Below are 18508 nucleotides of genomic sequence, written 5' to 3'. Positions count from 1 at the left end.
AGCCAACTTATCGAGGCAATATGGATTGAGATTTTTATTAAAAACTCTCAGTCAATACTCATTTGCATTGCATATCGCCCTCCGAATTCATCGAACTATTTGAATAAGAATTTTGACAATGAATTCAATAATATGCTAACAACTGCAACAATGGACAATAAAGAAATTATTCTCCTGGGTGACATGAACTGTGATTATTCTAAACGTACCGACAATAGAAACCTGAAAGATATAATAAAAATCAATGGCCTGAAACAAATGATCCAACCCACAAGAGTCACAGAAAATACAAGTTCGCTCATAGACATTGTGTTAACAACACATAAAGAGAACTTTATGAAAGCTTTTGTAAATAAAGTTGGAATTAGCGACCACTATCTTACCGGTGTGATCAGGAAAACAAATTGTATAAAATATCTTCCGAGAAAAATTTTTGTCCGAAACTACAAAAATGATTCCGCCACAGCGTTTAAAGACAACCTTAGAAATCAACGATGGTTTGACGTGATATTTCACACAGACTTTAATACTGCATGGGACTAGTTCAAAACTATCATCAAAAACATTATCGACCAACATGCTCCTCTCACAGAAAGAATCGTTCGTGGTAAGGACTGTCCCTGGCTAACGAGGGATCTTAAACAGATGATACACAAGCGTGATTATCAGCTGCGTAGTGCCAAGCGCACGAACAAACCAGAACATTGGAGCAACTATCGGAGGCTGAGAAATCAAACAACATACGCCATACGAAAAGCAAAGGCCAACTACGAACGATCAATCTTTATGGAGAATGATCTAAATCCGAAGGATTTCTGGCGCCAGGTTAAAAAATGTTACCCAGTTAAAGATAAAAAGTCTGTATAAGCAAAACATTTATGATAGCAAATAAACCTGTCTCCGATAAACAAATTATCTTAAAGGCATTCTGCAGATACTTCACGCACGTAACCTCGATAGTCAAGCCATCGCTACTGAATTTCGTAGACCCTGCCTGGTCGCAACCTAATTTTATGAATGATCTTCCAGCTAAAGTGAACCCGGACAGCCATCGATTTCACTTTAGTGGCACGTATTACCAAGAAGTATTGGGAGTCTTAAAGTCAATCAGCGCCTCGAAAGCCGCTGGTTTGGATAATATTCCTCCCAAGCTAGTCAAAGACGCTGCAGAGGAACTTGCCATGCCATTAACCACTCTTATAAACCGTAGCCTGACGTGCGGACTTTTTCCAACCACTGAAAAAATCGCCAAGATATCACCAATTTATAAGTCAGAAGATAAAACCGCTCTTGACAACTATCGACCCATTTCAGTGCTACCAGTGTTCTCAAAAGTACTGGAAAGAATCGTCTATAATCGCCTGTCACTCATACTACCTCGAGGAACACAAACTTCTTAATAAATCGCAGTTTGGATTTCGTCGAAAACGATCAACCAAGCACGCCGTGGCAATCCTCATGGACGACATTAGAACAAACATGGACAATCAACAGTTGACAGGAGCTGTGCTTCTCGACTTACGAAAGGCGTCTAATACAGTGAATCACGCACGTCTCCTTAATAAACTACCCTCTTATGGCATTAATGATGTTGAGCTACTGTGGGTATCAAGTTATCTGTTTGCTCGAACTCAGGTTGTAAACTTCGAAGGGACGTTATCAGAAGAAAACCATATTACCCACGGAGTACCCCAAGGCTCCATCCTTGGCCCTCTCATGTTTGCGCTACTAATTAATGATGTAGGCACCGATTTATCACAATGTAAAATCATTCTTAGCAGATGACACTTTATTTATTTCAGTGACAAGAATGCTTCGATATATGAAAGTACCTTAATTAAATGAGGAAGTAAATCGAATTGCGATATGGATGAAAAAAACACCTGACGCTCAATCTAAAGAATGGAAAAACAGATTTTGTCTTATTTGGAACGGCGAAGAAGCTGAGTAAGGAACCGCAAAAAAACAATGTAAGTATAAACGGAGAGAAGGTGAATGAAGCAACAAAATACATGTATTTGGGAGTATTATTAGATCAACATCTAAACCTACATGAACATTTGGATACAACCTACAAAAAGGCATCATCGAGGCTAAAGTTACTGAAACGTATTAGACCTAATCTAACATCTGCTACAGCTGGAAAAGTGTACCACAGCATGATTCAGCCAATAATAACATATTGTCCAACTGTATACCTGGGGCTTCCAAACTATCAGATAAAGAAATTTCAGGCAATCCAGGACCGAGGAAAGCGTATCGTATGCCCCAACCGAGTGACAACAGAATGGAAACCAGTTGGTGCCTTCATTGATGAGCAGATCCTCATATAGATGTGCATAAATCTATACAATGTGTATCTCCGTCACAATTCCACACCTATTTTAAAGTTCTCGAACATGGAAAGAATACAAGAGGAGATGGGTGCTCTCTGGTTATTCCGAGAGTAAAAACTGAAGTAGGAAGGAAGACCTTTAAATTTCAAGGGAGTTTGTTGTTTAACAAACTTCCGAAAGAACTAAAGACCGAAAAATCAGTTGCTGTTTTTAAACAGAACTTGAAGCACTTGTACATATAATTTTATTTTTATATATATGAAGCACATTCTTAGTAGTTTGGAACTATATTAATCGACTTAATTTGACTTTTTATAAACACTTTCTTAATAGAGTTTTATAGTAGCATATTATCTGTAAACACAGGTCCTTGTAGGATACCAGCCACTGACTTTTACAGCAGCTGAACAAGTCAACCTGTTAAACTATAGAGTATAAATAATAATATAAAATAATAATAACGTCAAATCATTAACATCATTAACGCGATGTGCATCACCAATCTTCACTCCTTGTTTTCAAATCTCCATTACGAATATATAATGAGAGGAATTTAACTCCTAAAATGGAGTTAATTCCTCTAACTCCTCTAGATGGGATTATTTTTGCATACTAATCAACGTTCGAAGACCTCGTTACTCCACCGAGGAGTTAATATAACTCTAAAAGTGGTGTTAAAATAGCACCAAAATTTAACATGACCTAAAATGCAATTAGGGGGTGTTAAAATAGCCCCTGAAAATAACAGTGCGACATCGTTTGACGTTGATACGGAGAGATTTACTATAATTACTCAGGTGTCGGACATAAAAAATCGTCGACTTTCGGAAAGCGTAAAAAAACTCTGGCATGCATGTGGCTCGTGTTTTTTAACTTTCCAAAAATCTCGCAACATCTCTCGTGCATGGATCACGCAATCCTGCACGGAAATTCAGTATTTACTATTAATTTTCTCACCTCAGGAAAGGTGCATGTCGTTTACTTACAATTAAATTCTTTCATGCGTCTAATGCATGTGCACGACCCAGTAAAAAAGCATCAGGTGTTGAATAAATCGCTTCAGTGAGTAACATTAGGAGGCAATTTTCTAATTGTCGCGTCATCATAATCTGTGAACAATAATACTGCATGTTCGTTAACATTTTCTCGTTACAAAGGTTAGATCAGATGTTAATTGCTTTGCAACCGTTTCTATATAAATATTGTTCAACTGGAGAAATTACTAAACATTACACAGCCACAGGTAATGCGTATCGTTCTTGTCTTTTTAGTAGCTCAATTTGTTTCTTTTTTGTTTGTCTTCTGTATAAAGCTCTAGCATGGAATTTGTTGTGGCTAAAGGGAGTGAAGCAATTGCAAATCGCATGAAGACATTTAATGTTGTATAAAATTTTCAAAATTAAGGAGTCTTTTTAAAAATTAGAATATGAATAATACTCTCTACGTTCCGAAATGCACTTAATTTGAACTCTGGGCAATCTTTAGTCTTAATTCTCATTTCATGGCATGTTCTCAAGCTTCGTTTACACGTTACCAAATTCACTTGTCACGACATTGTTTGACGTTGATACGGAGCAACGGTCATCAGCAAATACGTATTAATTTGATAGATTTAGTATAATTACTCAGGTGTCGGACATAAAAAAATCGTCGACTTTCGGAAAGCGTATAAAAACTCTAGCACGTGGCACGTGTTTTTTAACTTTCCGAAAATCTCGCAACATCCCTCGTGCATGGATCGCAATCCTGCACGCAAATTCATAAGTTGGTTTGCTTGCTCGTGTCAATTTTCAGTATTTACATATTTCTCACCTCAGGAAAGGTGCATGTCGTTCAGTTACAATTAAATTCTTTCATGCGTTTAATGCATGTGCACGCCCAGTAAAAGAGCATCAGTGTTGAATAAATCGCTTCAGTGAGTAACATTAGGGGGCAGATTTCTAATCGGTCGCGTCATCATAATCTGTGAACAATAATATACTGCATGTTCGTTAACATTTTCTCGTTACAAAGGTTAGATCAGATGTTAATTGCTTTGCAACCGTTCCTATATAAATATTGTTCAACTGGAGAAATTACTAAACATTACACAGCCACAGGTAATGCGTATCGTTCTTGTCTTTTTAGTAGCTCAATTTGTTTCTTTTTTGTTTGTCTTCTGTATAAAGCTCTAGCATGGAATTTGTTGTGGCTAAAGGGAGTGAAGCAATTGCAAATCGCATGAAGACATTTAATGTTGTATAAAATTTTCAAAATTAAGGAGTCTTATTAAAAATTAGAATATGAATAATACTCTCTACGTTCCGAAATGCACTTAATTTGAACTCTGGGCAATCTTTAGTCTTAATTCTCATTTCATGGCATGTTCTCAAGCTTCGTTTACACGTTACCAAATTCACTTGTCACGACATTGTTTGACGTTGATACGGAGCAACGGTCATCAGCAAATACGTATTAATTTGATAGATTTAGTATAATTACTCAGGTGTCGGACATAAAAAAATCGTCGACTTTCGGAAAGCGTATAAAAACTCTAGCACGTGGCACGTGTTTTTTAACTTTCCGAAAATCTCGCAACATCCCTCGTGCATGGATCGCAATCCTGCACGCAAATTCATAAGTTGGTTTGCTTGCTCGTGTCAATTTTCAGTATTTACATATTTCTCACCTCAGGAAAGGTGCATGTCGTTCAGTTACAATTAAATTCTTTCATGCGTTTAATGCATGTGCACGCCCAGTAAAAGAGCATCAGGTGTTGAATAAATCGCTTCAGTGAGTAACATTAGGGGCAGATTTCTAATCGGTCGCGTCATCATAATCTGTGAACAATAATATACTGCATGTTCGTTAACATTTTCTCGTTACAAAGGTTAGATCAGATGTTAATTGCTTTGCAACCGTTTCTAAATATTGTTCAACTGGAGAAATTACTAAACATTACACAGCCACAGGTAATGCGTATCGTTCTTGTCTTTTTAGTAGCTCAGTTTGTTTCTTTTTGCTTGTCTTCTGTATATCATGGAATTTGTTGTGCTCAAGGAAGTAAAGCGATTTGCAAACCTCATGAAGACATTTAATGATGTATGATTTCCAAAATTATGGAGTCTTATTAAAAATTAGAATATGAATAATATTCTCTACGTTCCAAAATGCACTTAATTTGAACTCTGGGCAATCTTTAGTTTTAAGTCTCATTTCGTGGCATGCTCTCAGGCTTCGTTTACACGTTACCGAATTCACTTGTCACGACATCGTTTGACGTTGATACGCAGCAACGGTCATTAGCAAATGCCTATTAATTTGATAGATTTAGTATAATTATTCAGGTGTCGGACATAAAAAAAATCGTCGAATTTCGAAAAGCGTAAAAAAACTCTAGCATGTGGCTCGTGTTTTTTAACTTTCCGGAAATCTCGCAACATCCCTCGTGCATGGATCACGCAATCCTGCACGGAAATTCATAAGTTGGTTTGCTCGCTCGTATCAATTTTTAGTATTTACGTATTTCTGACCTTAGGAAGGTGCATGTCGTTTACTTACAATTAAATTCTTTCATGCGTTTAATGCATGTGCACGGCCCAGTAAAAGAGCATCAGGTGTTGAGTAAATCGCTTCAGTGAGTAACATTAGGGGGCAGATTTCTAATCGGTCGCGTCATCATAATCTGTGAACAATAATACTGCATGTTCGTTAACATTTTCTCGTTACAAAGGTTACATCAGATATTAATTGCTTTGCAACCGTTTCTAAATATTGTTCAACTGGAGAAACTTCTAAACATTACACAGCCACAGGTAATGCGTATCGTTTCTGTCTTTTAGTAGCTCAGTTTGTTTCTTTTTTGTTTGTCTTCTGTATAAAGCTCTATAGCATGGAATTTTGTTGTGACTAAAGGGAGTAAAGCGATTGCAAATCTCATGCAGACATTTAATGATGTATAATTTCCAAAATTAAGAAGTCTTATTAAAAATTAGAATATGAATAATATTCTCTACGTTCCAAAATGCACTTAATTTGAACTCTGGGCAATCTTTAGTTTTAATTCTCTTTTAATGGCATGTTCTCAGGCTTCGTTTACACGTTACCGAATTCACTTGTCACGACATCGTTTGACGTTGATACGCAGCAACGGTCATTAGCAAATGCCTATTAATTTGATAGATTTAGTACAATTATTTCGGTGTCGGACATAAAAAATCGTCACTGTTTTTTATTACCTACTGAATTTGGCTTCTTCTGTCGGCAATCCGGTATCGCGCAAATGGGACCTCGTTCTAAAATAGAAGAAATTATAATTTGAGAACTTTTATGTCATTTACGTTTACATTTACGTCATTAACGCCGTATTCTACGAAGTTTCGTTGCCAAATACAGTTATTTACCTGCATGGCTTTACTGAATCCTACAAATAACCTTTCTTCTTATTTCATCTCTTTAGCTATAGCATATGTTATTTTTGTACTAAAATTGATAATTAAACGAGACTTACCTGCAAGTTGAAGTTTGATTGTAATTCTGTCTTGTCATCAGTCCGGAACGAAGGATGCTGATCGAGCCGTATTCATAGCGCTGTAACCCAGTCCCGTCTTAGAAAGTAAAGTCAGGAACTCGATAGCCGCATCTAATCCAGGATTGAATTTCGATATTTTGTTTTCTTCGCAATATTCCTCCCATTTTTTTAAATATGTGTTGTATTGTTTCATCGTTCCTACTCTCCAGGAAGACATTAAAATGTCTTTAGTCGTATCCGGTCCGTAAACGAATATTGGTTTAAGCTCTCGCTGACAAGAGACAAACTAGTAAAGTTAGACTGGCATGCATTGGGTGTATCGCTTGTGGATCTTGTGGTAGCTGAAGGAGCGTTTTGCGTGGCTTTAGTTTTATCGGAGGTTCTTTGAGTAACTGCATTGCTTTGGGATACCAATATTGTGTTGTCCAATCCGAAATAACGACTATCCCCTCGGCTTTTTCTTGACATATCTTGTTTAATACTAATGGAATGACACTAAATGGAGGAAAAGCATATAGTTTTAGGTTTTTCCATTGCATTGTAAAAGCATCAATAGCAACAGCTTTGGGATCTGGTCTATATGATGCATATATCGGAAACTGTTTATTTTACTCTAGAAGCAAATAAATCAATTTCTGGAGTGAAAGACAATTTTGTCAGTGCACCACTTAAAACCTGTGGGTCTACCATCCATTCTAAATTGTTATTTTTACATCGGGATTCAGTATCTGCTATTGTATTAAGCACGCCAGGAATGTAAGAAGCACTTATCCAAATATGTCGTGTAATACACCACTCCCATATATCCTTACAAAGTTTATTACATTTCTCCGAATGACTTGTGCCCATGTGGTTCAAAATAGTGACTCCCGTAGTGTTATCCAACCTAAGGCGGGTATGAATATTGTGTTTGTCTTTAGCAAAGGTTTGTAAACCTAGAAATGAAGCAAGTAGTTCTAAATAATTTACGTGATGCTTTGCTTCTGCAAGTGTCCATTGCCTCCCAGTTGAAATGCCTTGACATTCAGCACCCAATCCAGATAATGAAGCATCTGTAGTAATCTGGAGGGTTGGTGGGTCCTGTAAAATATTATTTTGTTCTGTGGCTATGTTCCTTATCCACCAATTAAGTTCTTTTTTGGCAGGAGTGGACAAGGTCGTACTGGCATCAAAATTTCCTTTGTTATATTTTAAAGCAGATGTTTTATCACTTTCCAAATATCTATAATGAAAGTGGGCCGTAGTTTGTACCTGGGAAGGTTGATACAATTTTCCCAATAACACGAGCAACTTCCCGAATTGATGATACTCTCGCATCTAATAAATTTTTACAAACTTGTGTCAGGCCCTTGACCTTTTCCTCAGTAGGTTTAACAGTCCTCGTTAAAGAGTTTAGTGTAAACCCTAAAATTGTAATGACTTGTGATGGGAGAAAACATGACTTGTCAGGATGAACAACTAAGCCCAGTCTAGTAAATAATGTAATTGTGTCTATTAAATTTTCCAAGTACTGTTGAAAACTTTTACCCTGCAAGTAAAAATCGTCTAAATGACCCAAGGAAATGTGTCCTTGTTTATGAAAGTGAGATAAAGGAACTTTTAGGAGTTTTGTAAATTTCTGGGTTCGGCAGAAGAAAGGCCATTTGGTAAGCTAGTGAATTGATAAAGTTGACCTTCCCATTGAAAACAAAGAAATCTTTGGTCATGCATGCTTATGGCAAATGAAAAGTAAGCATCCTTTATATCAATAGATGCCATGTAGCATCCTTTATCCATCAACCTAAATGTTTGTCAACGAGTCCATTTTAAAATGGTGATATTGAACAACTTCATTCAGTTCATTGAATTTCTTAAGGTTTAAGATAAGACGATAAGTGCCGTCCTTTTTGGGACAGAGAAAGGCACTAGATATAATTTGTCCTGGCTGACTACTTGCAGACTTGACAATTTTCTTGTGTAACATCTCGGTCAATATCTGTTGCATATGTGTAGTCTCAGCAGGATCTGGGATATGATACACGTTTTGCTGGGTTGGTGTGTCAGTACACTCAATTTTAATCCCAGCAACATCTGAAAGTATGTGTTTGTCTGATGTTATTTTTGCCCACTCATCCCAACAATGTGTAACCTGGCCCCCTTGGAACGATTGACATAAGGAAATTAAATATTCTTTAAGTGTTGGTATAAACTGTGGGAAATAACTTACATTTTCACGAATTTTTTCTGAACAATGAATCATTTTCTCTTGTTCTCCATTGTGGGCTTCCGTCGTTTGGGGTTTGAATTGTGGCCTCTCCAAAAAAACTCCTTCTGACCTTTGTTATAACGATTAGTAGGGAAGTGGTTTGGTCGTTTCTCAGCATTATAGGGTTTTGCTCTGTATGTTGTACGGCGTTTCTTTTGCTGATTTGTTAGGTTTTGGCCCAAAGCCTTTGTCTCTTTTGCCTCTTTCAAGTTTTTTGGGAGATCATTCCCAAATAGTAAGGGACCATTTGGAATCTCAGCCTTGCAAATGGAGGCATAATCAGGGTGTATAGCAAACCGTATCTGTTCCCGACAAAGTCGCGATAATTCACAATTTGCATGTCCTAGCATTGCTAAAGCATCTACTGAACGAGAAGCTAGATTTTTGTTTAAGGATCCATTAGTTTGAGGAAGAAGTTCATCTCCCGTTTGTAAGATTGAAATAGCTACTTTGCGAAGAGTCTGTTGTGAATTGGATAACTGAAGATCCATTTTCTTCTTTGCAGACGACAACAGTAGCCATATTTCATTATTTACCTTCGTGGGAACCAGATTTGAAACATTTTCAGGTGTGTTATAACGCTCGGTGAGGGTCTTGATTTTTTCAGGTGTTAATTTTGTGCCCCAGCGTTTATCAACAATTTCTGCTAATTGTTTCTGGATAGCGGGGCCAGTCGTTTCATCCTCGTCAAGTAGATTTGCTAGTTCTTTTAAAGCTGAGTGATCTACTTCTTGTTGGTCAGTGACCAGTTGGAATTGTAGCTCAGTAAGCAAATTTGTATCCGCGCGGACACTATCATCATCACTAGCATGAATACTTATTGGTTCATCTTCCTCCTCACGAGGGCATCGCCTTTTATATGACCGATCTTCCTCATCAGGACTCGTCGATTCATTTGAATCATTTTGACATTTCTTTCGTCTTTGAGGCCTGGCGCGATTATCTGAAGGCGTCTTGTCCGGTTGACAAGTCGTTGGACGCCGGTAAACAGCGGCAAAGTGTTGACAACAAAGAAGCCATCTGGCCCATATTTTCATTAATATTCATAAGAACTTCCGTATTTCTAACCTCTGAGGGTTGTTCTTTTCGGTTCGGTGAACCTTTCTGATGACAAAGTTGTGTATTTTGGGTCGGGCTTTGTGATCTTTCTCGACCTCGGCTGTCTGCTTCGCGGTCGGAAATATGGTCTTTATCGATGATTTTAAAACGATTTACTAACTTTGCTGAAATAAAAATCCGTTCAACATGTAAGGGTAACTGTGGTAATATGTTCTTACCTTCTATAAACAAAACTTACCAACCGATTGGCAATAAATCCAAAGGATCATAAACTTTTCCCTATAGCAAAAAAGTTTTTATCTTGGCGGAACAGCGAACACGTTAGCACTGATTGGCGATGCACACATGCGCATCTCATGTGAATCCGTAGTGACGTAGACTGATGACAAGATAGAATGGACTATCAAAAGCTGGTAATCGTTTTGGCGATGAGTTTCTCATGGATTTCTCTGGCCCATTTTGACAACCATCAGCAAACAGTCCGCGGTGAAATAAACAGAATTGTTAAACGTTCTCCATTAAGTCACCGAGGTATTGCAAGGGAATGAACTCATAAAAACGTTTGTTTTGATAGCAAAAAGATTCTCAGTATGTGTGTATTTAATAGGGTCAGGAAAGAAATTGCGCTTATTGCAATCGTCTACTCCCAATGCAGCCGTGCAAATGCATTAAATGTATTCTCCAAAGTTGCCAAATACCCAAAAAATTTGCATTCTTTCTTCACGACAGTATAACGACATATTTACAGGCCCGTTTTCCACAAGGCAAATTTATTCGCGCAAACTGACAAAAAGTAGGAGGAAGTCCTGCGGAAAACAGGCTTTACGGCAAGTACGACACACATGCAGATCGTAGAAGTATGTTTGCTATCTCATAAAACTTAGTAATTTTGCGATCTACCGTATTTTCTCAAGTCACGACCAAGATGTAGATCCAGTGTAGTTTTCCAGTTATTTAGTTACAAAATGTCGCGCCTCGTTGATGGGAATGTAGATAACTACCATATACATTTCGAGGTCGTAATAAGGTCTTGCATATGTTACAATCATATCCTTTTTTCTCTGAAAACAATGAACATATAATTGGCATGTTTGGAAGGACATAACGGATGTCTGTAGCTAAATGCAATTCTAAGAAAATACCCTCTATTTTCCGGAAATAAACGAAATTCCTAAGATCGCCATTTTCAGAAACGAAGTTTAGCGCGCAATGGGGAACATATTAAATACCTGTAATTTGCTCTGAAAAGGTTCATCATTCCAAAATATGTTCCAGAATTAAATACCGACTTTTTAAAAGCAATATTGACAGAAAGTTGAGTGCCAACTGAGGGCGTTTTACCGCCGCGAAGGAATGTCATATCTGTCTGATTTATGCTAAATTTATTGTTAAGGAATATGATACCTATATACGTATAAATTTCGCTTGATTAATGAGATTGGATCATTTCGCTATAGCTTGCAAAAACACCACAAGACATTCAATCCGTGGTTCGTACAACAGCTAAGCAACGATATAAGCAGGTGAAATTATTACCCTGGAATGGTGCAATATTTCATCGATACAGTATTCCATGCCATGAATCATGTTTACTGTTATCCATATAGTTTACCGTTTACGTAAATACTCTGCGACTAGAAGAGTTTGCGCAGCTAATTTGACCATCTGCATATCTGATTTGATATTTTGGGAATTTTATTTCTCTTATAACGCATTCGATTTAATATAATACAAATTTCATTTGACCACTAACAAATTTGAATTGAAAATGGTGTAGATCTCGTACAAAAAACAACTCAGACACAGAGTTGGAATAATTAACAACAAATTAATTATTAATCAACGAACAATAAATTCAATTACTAAGCAGTTCGCACGGAAAAGATGGGGCTAATCTGAAAGCCCATCCGAATATACTAATATGCAATTACATTAAGCTCGCGTGAAAAAACGGAGAGGAGGGCGGGTCGAATTCGGTCTGTAATGACCTTGTCGAAGCGAAGAACGAAGGAAATTACTCATGCGTTAAACTAAAGTATTTAATCTACTTTAAATCTCAAGTGCAGGAAGCAATAAATTCTTTATTGGTATGCCAATAATTCCTCTTTATTTCAAATCTTAGCTGCAACAGGTTTTCTGATTAATAGGCCTCTCCTCTTTTAGCTTTCAAGCGCGCAATGCGTGACGGTAGTTGATTATCAAGCTACTTTGAATTGCGATATCGCTCTGCTTAGACAAGCAATTTTGCATGTTTGTAAGAAAATTTTGCCGATTGTCTTTGCTTCTTTATTAAACTAAATCTTTGAGGGATATTATTGATTAAATGTCCCGCAAACCTAGGAGGTTTAGGTAGTTCATAGAACGATTATCATAGAGTTTTAGGTCTCTGAAATATGAAAATCAGTAAAAATCTTTTCATGCCATATTGCGCAAGCCAAGTTGCTCTGACTCTGAGTGAAAAAAGACTTCTGGAACCTTCAATCACCATAGTTACCAAGATCAGACACCCCTAATAAATGAAAAATAGCTCGTTTTCAAAAAAATGATAATTTAAACATGGAATCGATATCCGGTGGAAATTGAAATTTATATCACGTGATATTTATATTGTATTTGTCAAGTGTAAAGATCACTCAAAACTACAAAAAAATTTGCTTTTGTCTAACGCTTAATCATATCTGCTATATATATAAGATTTCTGATTATTATTTTCCAATAATATAGCGAATGTTTTTAGTTTATAATACAAACCTTTGTTTCTTTGCAGAGAACATAAAAATCGTTGAGGCAATAGAAAAGGCGGCTAGAACACATGGCGAATCTTGCACATACTGGATTACTCGTTATACTTTCACTGTTAACAATAGATTCCTGTAAGTATATGTGGTGTTAACCAATCAGGAAAAAAATACATGAAATCTACAAGAAAACGGTTAAATTCCAAGAAAGCCCTGAAAGATTCTTTAATCATCCGTGTTGCCCTATGATATTCCTGACAATATTAATTTTACTGTTGCATGATATTTTTTTTACTTAGACATCATTACCCATATCTTAGCCTATATGTTATATCGATAAACGATGGTAAACTGTTAACTTGTTTAATTCACGCTAAAAAGTAATTTAAATAAAAGTCTGTTGAATATTTTTTGTGATCGGTTTCTTTATGTTTTAGCTTATGCCCAGTCGTACAGTAACCGGATCTCAAAATTATATCAGGACTTGTCCATCTCCAGTACGTGTTTGAATGAAGCAGAGGAAAAAAGCGCGACGTTTACCTCCTTTTCTGAAAATGAAAAAAAGGCAGTTGAATTGGTTAATATATACACACAAGAATGTGAAGCATATGAAAATAATGATGGAAAGGCATTTTATGCTAAATTAAACGAAAATCTCAGAAGTGGAAACCCTGAACCAATCTGGAAAACAACGGGGGATTTACTAAGTGAAGGCTTGATACTCCTGGGTCCTGGAAAGTTCTCAAATCTCTACCGTTCCTGTCGTTGTTCAACTATCGTGGAAGGCACACAGTTTTCTTTCCACCAATTTGCCAGTACTTCTTCTGATGCAGAAGCCGCGTTTGAGTTTCTTGGAAGTGGTAAATCATTTATTCATATAATTGACGCCACAGGGACTGATATAGAAGAATATTCATCTTTTTCAAATGAAAAGGAGATTCTGCTACGTCCTGAGATATACCTTAACGTAGAGAAAGTTGAGACTGACAGTATACGAATTCGCCAAGAGATTAAGAAACTTGTGCCAAACAAGGACCCCCCGAACGGTGTCAAAGAGTTCGTCGTACTTCGTGGTTCTTCGACAAGAAGGATAAAGCGATCCAAATTCATAAGCACATGCGAATGAGATTCGCCTGATAACAATGTTGCTTTCCAACATGATTCTGGAAAAGGCCTACTTGTGGTGATAATATTAGGAATGATATTACAACACTATTGATTGTTCGTATTGGAAAGTGTATTCCTATTTGTCGAAAATTTTTAAACTTTTATCTTAGAGCAAGCAATAGACAACATTTTTGACAACTCCACTTGACCTGTTCTGTTCTATATATCAGACTAATACACTATTGACAAGTTGTCTTCATTCTTTTCTTTTATTCGTCTATTTGAATATATATTGTAACCTTGTCTTAAAATATTAGTGCACTAATATAGAACCCATCCTTGCAAATAAGTTTAATTGCTCTGAAGTGAAGATGTTGGGAACAATACAACGAAACATTAGGCACTAAATTTTGCATTTGTTATGTCTTGTTTGAAAGTAATTTGCTTTAATTTAATTTTCATTTCAATTTAATCATTATTACCCTTTCCCCCAAGTGTCTTAATTAGCAGTTTAGACATGTTGGATTAATTAACCTGAACCGTAGAACGAGAACGAACGAGTAGCCTCATTAACTGAACGAGAGTACGGTTCACAATTGTTCATATAGGCGATTTCTATTGGCTATAAAACAAGTTTAATTATCACACCACATGACTTTGATTCGGTTTGAAATAATGTGGGGTCATATTTTAAACAAATTCTCGTAGGTATGATTCGCGTTGAAGATGTTTTTGAAGCAATTTTAACTGCCATTTGAACTAAACATTTGGCATCGGGTGCATGATGCTAGGCGAAACTGTTGGAATGTTCGTTCAGCAAGTATTGTTTTTAACGGTGCATTATTTATACCAACTTTTATGCTGTTAACTAGCTAAAAAACTAGAATAATCGCTCGATTAAGGCGTAAATTTCTTGGACTTCGGTTGAGATGAAATATCATCGTCTAGGAAGTGGTGCATGGTATATCCTTCGCCACAGTCTCCGCGCCGTCGATGGGATGTCCCTCATGCCATAGCTGTAGGAGGTAACTATGTGTTACCTGGGTCCTGGTATTATATAATAAGTACAGTGGAACATGCAATTTCATTGGTCAATAGCCGTGCAGGATCAGGCAATCTTGCACGAGGAATTTAAAAGCCTCGCGGGATTTTCAAAATATCACCATAGTACGTTATTTTATAAAACAAATACCAAAAGTTTTTTTCGTGCAGAATAGCGTGATCCATGCCCTGTGGATGTTATGCTTTCCGAAATTCTCGCAACATCCCTCGTGCATGCATGGATCACGAAATCCTGCACGGAAACCCACTTTGTAATCCTTTAGTAACCAACAACTACGGACAAGATAAAAGAAGTTGGTTTGTTCGCTCGTATCAATTTTCAGTATTTACATGTTTCTCACCTTGGGAAAGTTGCATGTCGTTTACTAACAATAAAATTCCCTCATGTGTTTAGTGCATGTGCACGGCCCAGTTAAATAGCATCAGGTGTTGAATAAATCGCATTAGTGAGTAACATTTAAATTTTTCGGTTGATTCTATGACATTTATAGTTTATATTAAACTTTCCAAAACTATTTGATGCATTCTTTTCATCACGCATTCTCATTTAGTAAATTATTTCAATACAAGATTTTTGTTTAAGTTCAATAATGATTAACGTCAAATCATAGACGCTTTAGGCTTTCCCATCCTGCTGTTGGGATGCTGTTGCTCTTGAAACTATCGATATTCCTGTATTGTATTCTTGCTATTAAAAAGAAATCATACACAAATGAATCGGTATGCTACTCAACACTTCCAGAGGATAAAATCATCCTTGAAAAGGAATAATTTGCATGTGTACGGATCAATATGGGCATATAAGTACAGCTCTGGTTTACATATTAAGTCGAAAGGACTAGTGAAACTTCTAGTCTTACTTGCTGGCGACATTGAACTAAACCCAGGTCCTCGCTTTACTTGTATTACCTGTGTAAAAGACATCCGAAGAAATCAACTTAAAGCAAAATGCAAAACCTGTTGTGAATACTTCCATGCAAAGTGTATGATAGAAAACTTCGACGAAGAGTTATACTGCCGTGTGTGTCATGTACAACCTGAGGCAACTAATCAAACCAACAACGATTGCTATAAAGAACTTCGATCGTTAACGGCAAATAGGGGGATGAAGATATTACATCAAAACGTGAATGGCATGCTTTCAAAAATAAATGCGATCCAGTTGTTGCTGGACAGCCAAAACAAAAATATTCATATTTTTGGCATCACTGAAAGCAAGCTGGACCCGACAATCACGGAAACAGAAATTCGAATTGATGGCTACACCGGCGTGAGGTATGACAGAAAAAATGGCACGGGAGGAGGAGTATATGTATATATCCGCGATGATTTAAACTTTCAACGAAGAACAGATCTCGAAAGCCAACTTATCGAGGCAATATGGATTGAGATTTTTATTAAAAACTCTCAGTCAATACTCATTTGCATTACATATCGCCCTCCGAATTCATCGAACTATTTGAATAAGAATTTTGACAATGAATTCAATGATATGCTAACAACTGCAACAATGGACAATAAAGAAATTATTCTCCTGGGTGACATGAACTGTGATTATTCTAAACGTACCGACAATAGAAACCTGAAAGATATAATAAAAATCAATGGCCTGAAACAAATGATTACCGAACCCACAAGAGTCACAGAAAATACAAGTTCGCTCATAGACATTGTGTTAACAACACATAAAGAGAACTTTATGAAAGCTTTTGTAAATAAAGTTGGAATTAGCGACCACTATCTTACCGGTGTGATCAGGAAAACAAATTGTATAAAATATCTTCCGAGAAAAATTTTTGTCCGAAACTACAAAAATTATTCCGCCACAGCGTTTAAAGACAACCTTAGAAATCAACGATGGTTTGACGTGATATTTCACACAGACTTTAATACTGCATGGGACCAGTTCAAAACTATCATCAAAAACACTATCGACCAACATGCTCCTCTCACAGAAAGAATCGTTCGTGGTAAGGACTGTCCCTGGCTAACGAGGGATCTTAAACAGATGATACACAAGCGTGATTATCAGCTGCGTAGTGCCAAGCGCACGAACAAACCAGAACATTGGAGCAACTATCGGAGGCTGAGAAATCAAACAACATACGCCATACGAAAAGCAAAGGCCAACTACGAACGATCAATCTTTATGGAGAATGATCTAAATCCGAAGGATTTCTGGCGCCAGGTTAAAAAATGTTACCCAGTTAAAGATAAAAAGTCTGTAAGCAAAACATTAATGATAGCAAATAAACCTGTCTCCGATAAACAAATTATCTTAAATGCATTCTGCAGATACTTCACGCACGTAACCTCGATAGTCAAGCCATCGCTACTGAATTTCGTAGACCCTGCCTGGTCGCAACCTAATTTTATGAATGATCTTCCAGCTAAAGTGAACCCGGACAGCCATCGATTTCACTTTAGTGGCACGTATTACCAAGAAGTATTGGGAGTCTTAAAGTCAATCAGCGCCTCGAAAGCCGCTGGTTTGGATAATATTCCTCCCAAGCTAGTCAAAGACGCTGCAGAGGAACTTGCCATGCCATTAACCACTCTTATAAACCGTAGCCTGACGTGCGGACTTTTTCCAACCACTGAAAAAATCGCCAAGATATCACCAATTTATAAGTCAGAAGATAAAACCGCTCTTGACAACTATCGACCCATTTCAGTGCTACCAGTGTTCTCAAAAGTACTGGAAAGAATCGTCTATAATCGCCTGTCACTCATACTACCTCGAGGAACACAAACTTCTTAATAAATCGCAGTTTGGATTTCGTCGAAAACGATCAACCAAGCACGCCGTGGCAATCCTCATGGACGACATTAGAACAAACATGGACAATCAACAGTTGACAGGAGCTGTGCTTCTCGACTTACGAAAGGCGTCTAATACAGTGAATCACGCACGTCTCCTTAATAAACTACCCTCTTATGGCATTAATGATGTTGAGCTACTGTGGGTATCAAGTTATCTGTTTGCTCGAACTCAGGTTGTAAACTTCGAAGGGACGTTATCAGAAGAAAACCATATTACCCACGGAGTACCCCAAGGCTCCATCCTTGGCCCTCTCATGTTTGCGCTACTAATTAATGATGTAGGCACCGATTTATCACAATGTAAAATCATTCTTTATGCAGATGACACTGTTATTTATTTCAGTGACAAGAATGCTTCGATTATTGAAAGTACCTTAATTAAATGAGGAAGTAAATCGAATTGCGATATGGATGAAAGAGAAACACCTGACGCTCAATCTAAAGAATGGAAAAACAGATTTTGTCTTATTTGGAACGGCGAAGAAGCTGAGTAAGGAACCCCAAAAAAACAATGTAAGTATAAACGGAGAGAAGGTGAATGAAGCAACAAAATACATGTATTTGCCACTGACTTTTACAGCAGCTGAACAAGTCAACCTGTTAAACTATAGAGTATAATAATAATAAT

The 18508-nt window shown here is 37.1% G+C and overlaps 1 protein-coding gene across 3 annotated transcripts; it reads left to right on the top strand.

Annotated features, from left to right (window-relative positions):
- The first annotated feature begins 4356 nt into the window (after window positions 1-4356).
- On the top strand, window positions 4357-14193 carry LOC114520953. Of its 3 annotated transcripts, none has more exons than XM_028541305.1 (3): window positions 4357-4435; window positions 12918-13023; window positions 13326-14193. In XM_028541305.1, exons 2-3 carry the CDS (start codon window positions 12963-12965, stop codon window positions 14012-14014), a joined length of 750 nt encoding a protein of 249 aa, XP_028397106.1. In that variant the 5' UTR covers window positions 4357-4435; window positions 12918-12962; the 3' UTR covers window positions 14015-14193. The 3 variants fall into 3 exon arrangements, with proteins under 3 accessions (XP_028397106.1, XP_028397104.1, XP_028397105.1); XM_028541303.1 differs by lacking the exon at window positions 4357-4435 and adding an exon at window positions 5210-5287; XM_028541304.1 differs by lacking the exon at window positions 4357-4435 and adding an exon at window positions 6045-6130.
- Window positions 14194-18508: the final 4315 nt, after the last annotated feature.

Source organism: Dendronephthya gigantea, unplaced genomic scaffold (assembly GCF_004324835.1).
Source record: "Dendronephthya gigantea isolate DGI-Jeju-01 unplaced genomic scaffold, DenGig_1.0 000018F, whole genome shotgun sequence".
Lineage (NCBI taxonomy): Eukaryota > Metazoa > Cnidaria > Anthozoa > Malacalcyonacea > Nephtheidae > Dendronephthya > Dendronephthya gigantea.
This window is presented reverse-complemented; position numbering and strand designations above follow the sequence as displayed.